At 48.1% G+C, this 8,689-nt stretch overlaps 1 protein-coding gene across 3 annotated transcripts in view; it reads right to left on the reverse strand.

Moving 5' to 3' along the window:
• Positions 1–1,438: 1,438 nt before the first annotated feature.
• Positions 1,439–8,689, reverse strand: part of COL26A1 (collagen type XXVI alpha 1 chain) — a 252,085-nt gene continuing 244,834 nt past the window's right edge. For all 3 annotated transcript variants that reach the window (XM_036765717.1, XM_036765718.1, XM_036765719.1), the window contains 3 exons: positions 6,327–6,365; positions 5,166–5,250; positions 1,439–4,594 (listed from right to left, as the gene is read on the reverse strand). In XM_036765717.1, the coding sequence (XP_036621612.1) occupies positions 4,413–4,594; positions 5,166–5,250; positions 6,327–6,365 (306 nt within the window). In that variant the 3' untranslated portion in view covers positions 1,439–4,412. The remainder of the gene's footprint in view (positions 4,595–5,165; positions 5,251–6,326; positions 6,366–8,689) is intronic.

Consider the following 8,689-nt stretch of genomic DNA (forward strand, 5'->3'; position numbering starts at 1 on the left):
CTGTATTCATTGCTTCCACGTCCCTTCCTCTCACTCATTTCTCAGCTCTTTGCAGCTTGGCTTGGGACTTCCTCCTTCCACCAAAACTGCTCATCTCCCAAGGGCCAAACCTGAGGGTCTCTGCTCAATATTCACACAGCACTGGACACCTGACCACTCTCTTTTCCTGGCCACTTTCTCCTCTAGGTTTTCACAGAGATGCCCTCTCATTTCTGTTCTTTCCTGCTTGACTGCTCTCTCTCGCTGCCCTCAGCTGTTGAAGATTCTCTCTTCTTCAGTCCATCCTCTACATGGCTTCCCAGTCTTGGTCTGTTTCCCAAATTCTTAATCCTTTCTATTGCTTTCACCAGTTGACCTACAATATATCTCGTGACATTTTCTTCTTTCTGTTCACTTCTTAACCCCTTCCTACAGTCATGGCCCAAGGGATAGGGTTATTTGGACAGTTAGAGGAGTCTGCAATGCCACTAGACACATGGCCCATGTTGAGGGGCCTCTGTTCACTCCTCTGTTCATACTCCACAGCCTCTAGGAGCCTCCGTCTGGGGAAATACAGGCATTCCTCCCCTCCATGTCCTCTTCACGTGGTCCAGCCAACCTTGTCTTCTCTCAGTTCCATAGCACTCCATTTCCCGTGTCTCTCCTTTGGCACTGGCAGTAATGCCCCCCTGTCTTCGTCTCCACTTCCTTGAAGCTTTTGCTAAAACAGATGTCTCTGCCGCCATCACCATGTGTCTGTTTTGTATGTGCTCATGTATGTACATGTATCCCTAAGGAGGATGTAAGCTTCTTGAGGCTAGGGACTGTTCCCCCACCTTATCCCCAGGGCCTAGCAGAGGGCAGGGGCTTAATATAGGCATGATTTTCTCTTATGTATTTGTGTCATCCTCTCTCCTTATCTCTGTCCCGTCCTTTGTCTGTTTTTCCTTTTGTTCTTGTCCCTCTCCCATGCCCTTTTTCCATACTGATAGGTCCCTAGTGTTAACCCAGAGGCCCCCAGGACCCTGGCTTTGAGACTAAGTGAGCACCCAGGATTGAGGAGGTGTTAGGACTAGGTGTACTAGGCAGTTTGGCACCAACTCCTCACCCGGATCTGCAAAATACATAGGGACTAGGTGTAGCCCTGGTTGGGAAGAATTTGGAGGAAGAGGTGGAGAGCTTCCAACTGGGGTAAGGAGGAGAAAAGACCTTCTGTGTTGGAGCACACACTTTGCCTGGCTTTTTTGTGAGCTGATGGCAGTAACATCTAGTCCCTAGCTTCTGGTCAAAACTAGAGAACAGCAGCAGCTGACCTCCCTTCCCAGGGTTACTTTGTTATTTCCTGGGGATTCGGGAGACGGGGCTGTGACTCGAGGCCCTCCAGGTCACTCTCAGGGTGTGAAGATGGAGGGAACGAAGACAAGAAAGCAGGAATGACAACTTGGCTTTGGCCGCCAGAAACAAATTTTGTCATGGATGATATATTTATTTCTCAGTTCGTTACATGAAAGACCTTGGGCCTCAGCGGGCTTAGCACTGTTGGTCCCATTGCTCTGTAAGAATGCCAAGTACAAGATGTCCCCTACAACCTAACACCAAAGCAGAGAGAGAAAAAGTCAATAATATGAAGCATAACATCGCCATAGGGAAACTGAGAGGGACCATCCACTGGTGGCCTGGCCATGCTGCCACTCTTCTGCCAGGCAGCTAGTTTAACCAAGTTAAAGTGAGTTAATAAAACAAAAAGCGGAGGGCAGCTAGTGTTTTCCTTTGAGAAAGCCTACACAGAATTGTAGTTTGTAGATAAAGGAACAAATGGTTAGAGCATATGGTAAAATTCGGAAAGCTGGGACACTTACACATACAGAACACATCAACATAAATAAGAAAAAGTCTAAAAATTAGCACTGAACCATAACACCAGCATTTTCTTCAGTGCATAGAAATGTGCTTCATGGGCTTGTATTAAACTTGTGATTCATTTACTTCATCATAATCATAGAAACCAGGAGGTTGTTCTAGCTAGGCTATAAAATTAGCACCATGGAATGCTGCTGTTGGAACAAGGAGAATCAGCCATAATTCTGGTCTGGAATTTCCAGCCAGTAAAGCCAGCCTTCTTCCCCTGGTCCACTGTGAAGTTGGCTCTGAAGACGCCACTGCGATAACTTTTGCCTAAGTGTTCCACACTTAGTTTCAGTCCCACCAGAATCCAAGAATTCCATTGCTAGAGCCTAGCACTGGAGGGAAGCCCAGCATGGAACCAGCTCAGTTCTAAGCTTGATGCAAAGAAGAGAAAATAGTTTTTCCATTTGTGCCTCAGTGACATGAACCAAACTAAAAAATCATTTAAAAGGAAGGGAGATGTTGGTGGTGATTTTGGTAAATCTGAAAAGCTGCAGAAGGCACCAGCTTGGTGACGTGGCATTGGAGAGATGGAAACAGACCCATGAATGAACACCCCACGGAAATACAGTGAACCCAAACTAAAGGTCCAGCCAGTAGGGATCTCAGTCAGCTGCTGAAAGCACAGAGGCAGATTTGGAATACCAGCTATTAGTCACTATCCATGGGACTTTGTAAGACACAAGGTCCTGAAAGTCCTCTTTGAGTTAGGAAAGTTACTTTGAGTGGAGAGATTATTATCCTAAGGTCTGGTGACTGGGTAGGTCCAGAGAAAGCCCACCCAAATTTGGTTTCTAAAAGCACCAAAATTAAAGATACAGTACCACACAATTGAGTAGGAAATGCTGTGTTTGGGATTAAGCAAACTCTTCACAGCTTGGCAACACGGAGTTAGTTAAGATGCTGATGATGCATTCTAGGCCAGGAGGGCTGACTGTGCTTTGTCCTCTTTCTGCCCAGCCCAGCCACCCTGATGAACTCTAATCTGGGCAGTTGGGGCATGAGATTTTGCTCACTCACAGAACTTGACTAGTTTAACTATCTTAGTAGGCTGAAATGAATCAAGGATAGCACTCTAGGGAGTAAGTAATCTGGTGCAAATCTCTGTCCTCCACTCACCTTTCATCCTGTCTCAGGACTCCCAGTTCCCATTGCTGGTTGGCTCTCAGGGACCTGAAGTCACTTGGGGAGTAACATCTTTCTGATTAGAAAGTGGTCCAATGAGTGGCTTCAGCTGGGAGACAGTGTTTTGGACCCAGCTGTTAGATTAGTTGAACTTACTCAATGAGCTGGGTTTCTTTTCCCTGGAGGCTTTAGGGAAGAACTCAACAATCAGACCTCAGAAACAAGTGGTCATCTGAGTTTGGGAGTGGAGATGGAGTCTTTAAAAGGGAAGTAGTCAAGGTAAAAGGTGCAGCATGTGGTCTGCGCTTCTGATGGGCTATTGCTTGGTTACTTCCTTTTAATCACTGCTGCTCTTCCCCCAGACTTCTGATGAACTTCCATAGAGGAATAAGAACTTTGTTTTGGAAGCTTGCTCCTCCAGGGTGTTTATCTCTTGCACGATGGGCTTCTAGAAGGCTTTGTTGGGGACAGAGACACACTAAGGAGGTTCCTATTTATTCTTGGGCATGTCACATTTGAAGAGAAGAAATGGGAACACACCAAGTGTGCCCACCTAACCCAGCTCAGCGCTTCTGCTTTCACCATGATCTGACTTCTGGCCTTGCTGTGGTTAATGCAACTTTTAGTCAAGGATGGGTAGAGCCGATGAAGGAGGTAGAAGCACAGGGCTTTATACTTTCTCTAGGTGCTTAATAAATGCTTGCTTGCTTGATGGGCCACAGGAGCATCTGAACCCCCTGGCTATTTACAGAACACTGAACACGGGCACAGAATGTTTTCTTCTGAGTTCCTCTTTCACTTGGGGTGACAAAAGAACAGAAGGGGCAACAGAGCCATAAAAACAAATGTTTCTTCCAGGGAGTCGGTCCAGGGTGTGCTGCAGTGGCAGATGAACCTTTATGACTGGGGGCACAGAGACAGCTCAGGCCTTTCCAAAAAAGGCTCTGGGGTCCTATTTCCCAGCTGCTGTGAGCAAGCAGCTAGCTTTGCCTGCTTGGTTTGCTCAGAAGGCACTGAGGGCCAGCCAGACCAACAGGAAACTTCTGGTTTTAGTGGGGCTCTGGGGAAGCTGCTCTGCCCATGATGCCCCTAGGTAAGAATGCCCAGTGATGATGCCATCCACACACCCTTATCAAATTCCTCCGGAATAACCTCCTGCCAGCCCAGACCCCCATTCATAGGAGTGTGAGGATGACTGCTGTTAACGGGGGCAGTATCCTGCCTGCTGCTGTTTGGAGAGCCTCCCAAACCAAAGCAGCCTCCAGGAGCACAGCCAGAGCCCTGCCCCCCAACCCCCAGCTTCCCCCGGTGTGGGCCCAGGACCACAATCTTGAGCATTTCTGTCCATGGATACTGTATCTTTAATCAGCGCACGGGTTTGTCCCAGGGGGATGACAGGCTGCTTACTTCAGGCTGCTGCTCTCATTACCGTTCCTTCTGGGTTCAATGTTGTCGAGCAAGGAAGAGAGAGTGTCGTAGGGTTGGGGTGGGGCCAGGGGGCCCCCTCGTTTCATCTTATTGCTTTGTAAGGCAGGGCCTAGTGCCCCATCTTGTCCAGAGCCTGGTTCAGTGGAAGACAGCGGGTCTGAAAGGAAAGACGGCCCCTTAGCTGTGTGTTTGCAGTCTCTGTTCAACAAGGAGGGCACCAAGATGGGGGCGGGGGGGCGGGGCTGGTGCGGCCAGGGATGCTGTCTTAGAGGGGGCAGCTGCCACACCCATGGAGGAGGCCTGGCAGAGTGCTCTAAGGCAGCAGCCCCATGGATGGGGTGGTGGGCTCAGAAGGCTGTGGAGAACATAGATGTGATTGGGGATCTCAGGTCCTCCAGGCCTTTCCCTTGTCTGTCCCCAAATGGCTTCTAATAGAATAACTCACATTAGGTTTGGGCAGCTTAGGAAACCCACAGTGGTTTCTCTAGGAGAGAGATAAGTGGGCAGGTGGAGGGGTAGGGATCCTTTGAGGGATTTCCACAAGAGAAGGAAGCAGATGCCACAAAGTCCACAGGCTCCATTCCTCAAGGCAGAAATGGGGCCAATAAACCTGGCCTCTGGCCAGCCGGGCTCCTGTCCCCCACCCATTTCCCCCCTGCCCACTTCCCTCTCCCCAATCACTTCCCAGGGGCGGTCCTTCCAGACCCTGCCTAGCGCAGGACACTCACCATGGATTCCAATCATGTGCTCCAGAATCAGCACCCTCTCTGCTAAGATCTTCAGGGCTTCTCGAAGCTGTTGTACTCCCTCACTCTATGGGAACAAGGAAGCACCCACCTCAGGAAGTTTGTTTGACATGTATGAGGGACAGAGGCAAAAAGCTGAGCCACCAAAGGTGTGGCCGGCGTGGGCGAGGTCCGGGAGTGGTGGGGATGGGCCACTTGTTGGTCAGGAAGGAACCGGATGTTGGCCAAGTTCATCTGAGCACTGGGGTTTGGCACCAGGTGGCTGGGCCCTAGGGTCATCTGGTCATTTTACAGATGAGGAAACTGGGGACCAGAACAGCTAAGTGACTTGCAGGCAGTGAGCAGCAGAGCTGGAACTCGAATCCTTGTCCTTGGACTGCCAATCCAGCCCCCTCGTCCCTGCGCCAAACTGTTTTTGCCAGGTCATTTCTCTCTGACCCTGGGTTTTCTCATCCACGTGAGGGGGCTGTTACCCAATGGCTTCCACGTTCCAGCATTCTACAATCCTATGACTGTGTGTGTGTGTGTGTGTGTGTGTGTGTGTGCGCGCGCGCGCGTGCGCGCTCACGTCTTGTCTCCCTGACAAGATCAAAAGCTCCCTGAAGACAAAGACCAGGCCTCGTGTTTCCTTTACATCTACCACAGCACTTCGGATATTGCCAACATATAGGCGACGTTCTGCATTTCCTAGGACGTTAGGATTTAGAGGTGAAAGGGGCCTAAGAGGGATAAGGCAGCAGGGGTCTAGTGAAGGCAGGTGCCTTGCCCAGGTCACACAGTCCTGAGTATCCCAGCCATGATAGGAGGCGGGGGGGGGGGGGGGGGGGGGGGGGGGGGGGGGGGTGGAGTGGCAAGAGGAGTCACAAGGCTAGTGTTCCAGTACTGACTCTGTGTGGCCTTGGGCAAGTCCCCTGACCTAGCACGGTCTCAGTGTCCTCATCTATAAAATGGGGATGGGGGGAGCTAGATGGCCCCTGGGGCCTCTTTTAACTCTAGATCTAGAATCCTATGAAACCAGACCCTCCGACCCCAAGTTCAGTGTTGTTTGAAGATCTCTTCCTTTGAGCCCAGCTCGGATAGACACCAGTAAATGAGAAATGAGGAGAGAGAATACATTTATCAAAACATTTGGGCAATTTTTACCTCTTTTCCCTTTTCTGCTCCTTTTGAACCAGGTTCACCCTAAAATAAGATGAAAATAAAAAAGAGACTTATCAAGAGAAAGAAATTCAGTAAATCCCAGGCTCATCATGAAGACAATCCTATTTGTGGTGGGGCAGCAGAAGCCTGCTGGCTACTCTGTGGACAAAGGAAGTATGCGGGGGCGGGGGGGGGGGGAGGGGCTGGTGCGGGGCAGGGGAAGACTTCAGGAGAGTCCTTAAAAAACATGGATCAAGAGGACCACACACACATAAGGTACTGTTCACAGCCATGGCTGGGGGAAAATTCTCAGCCCACCAAAAGGTAGAAACCATCATGAGATAAAATAGATAATTGTGAGCACATGAAATCAGAAAGCTTTTACATGAACAGGATAAAAATAATTATATAATGATTATTTTATATTATATATGACTATACATAAATTAGGATGAATATAATTATAAATAAATATAAGTAGTTGATTGGGAAAAAGTCTATTCATCACATATCTTTGTTAAAGCTCTGATATCCAAGGTACAGAGGGAAGTAACACAAATATACCAGACCAAGAACCATTCCCCAATGGATAAGTGTTTCAACAATTGGGCTAGCCGCTGTTGTGGGGGTAAAAGACCAACACAAGCCCAGCAACAAGCACGCTACCAGGACGCTGCAAAAGCCCAGGTTCTTTTGATCTGCTTTAGTAAGGAAAGCAATGTTAAGGGGTTAACGAGCTTACTTTAATTTAGCATACAAATACCATTCACTTAGTTCAGGGGAAAAAGCCAGCATCCTGAACTTCAGAACAAATACAAACAAATTACAAATATTGACAGACCAAATACAATTCATAGTTACTGACATCTAGGTTCAGCCCGGGAGCTCATAACAAGGGCTGGCCCAGAATCACGTGGTGCCACCATGGCTGTGGGTAAGAGCTCCGAAAAAGAGAAAGCCAACCCCTGGTTTTACATCTTTTTCAGGGTCAAGGGTGAGTCGAATGTGTGACTCACCCACACGACCTAAAATCGTCACAAAGAGGCCACTTAAACCCACGTGGTCTAAAAGCCTCTGATGTCCCAAACATGTCACTTAAACTCGTGTAAACTAGGTCCTCCCCTGAGGCAAGGAGGTCACCAAGGACTCCCAAATCTTTTTTTTTTTTTTCCCATAGGTGCAATTCTTTTTTTTAAATTTAATTTATTTAATATATTTAGTTTTCAGCATTGATTTTCACAAGAGTTTGAATTACAAATTTTCTCCCCATTTCTACCCTCTCCCCCACTCCAAGATGGCATATATTCTGATTGCCCTGTTCCCCAGTCAGCCCTCCCTTCTGTCACCCCACTCCCCTCCCATCCCCTTTTCCCTTCTTCTCTTGTAGGGCAAGATCAATTTCTGTGCCTGTGTATCTTATTTCCTAGTTGCATGCAAAAACTTTTTGTTGTTGTTTTTGAACGTCTGTTTTTAAAACTTTGAGTTCCAAATTCTCTCCCCTCTTCCCTCCCCACCCACCCTCCCTAAGAAGGCAAGCAATTCAACATAGGCCACATGCATATCATTATGTATAACCCTTCCACAATACTCATGTTGTGAAAGACTAACTATATTTTGCTCCTTCCTAACCTATCCCCCTTTATTGAGTTTTCTCCATTGACCCTGTCCCTTTTTGAAAGTGTTTGTTTTTGATTACCTCCTACCCCCGTCTGCCCTCCCTTCTATCGTCCCCGCCTTTTTTATCTTCTTCCTCCTTCTTTCCTGTGGGGTAAGATACCCAATTGAGTGTGTATGGTATTCCCTCCTCAGGTGAAATCCGATGAGAGCAAGATTCACTCATTCCTCCTCACCTGCCCCCTCTTCCCTTCCTGCAGAACGGCTTTTTCTTGCCACTTTTATGGCGACATAATTTACCCCATTCTATCTCTCCCTTTCTCCCTCTCTCAATATATTCCTCTCTTATCGCTTAATTTGATTTCCCAGATCTAATCAAGGGCACTTGGCTGAACTGAGTGCTAAGAGCCCCTTTTGTTTACCAACACAATAAGTAATCAAGACGTATGAATAAAAATATTGCCAACTACTAACTATCATGTGAAAGAATGCTCCAAATCACCAGCGACAAAAGGAACGCGCATCAGAGCCACCCTAAAGTTCCAGCTTGAATCCAGAGACGGGAACGGTTAGTGTCTGGGCGGGGATGGGGGGAGCTGTGGAAAGAGAAGCGCACTAACACGACGCTGGTGGAACTCTCAGTGACTGAAATGCTGGCACTGTCTGACCCCAAATAGGTCGGCAGTGAGTAATCTTAACTGAGCACCTCAAGGGTCTGGCCTGGAGTGTGAACATGCTGTCCAGTAGTACTG

This window comes from Trichosurus vulpecula, chromosome 7, assembly GCF_011100635.1.
Source record: "Trichosurus vulpecula isolate mTriVul1 chromosome 7, mTriVul1.pri, whole genome shotgun sequence".
Taxonomy (NCBI): Eukaryota; Metazoa; Chordata; class Mammalia; order Diprotodontia; family Phalangeridae; genus Trichosurus; species Trichosurus vulpecula.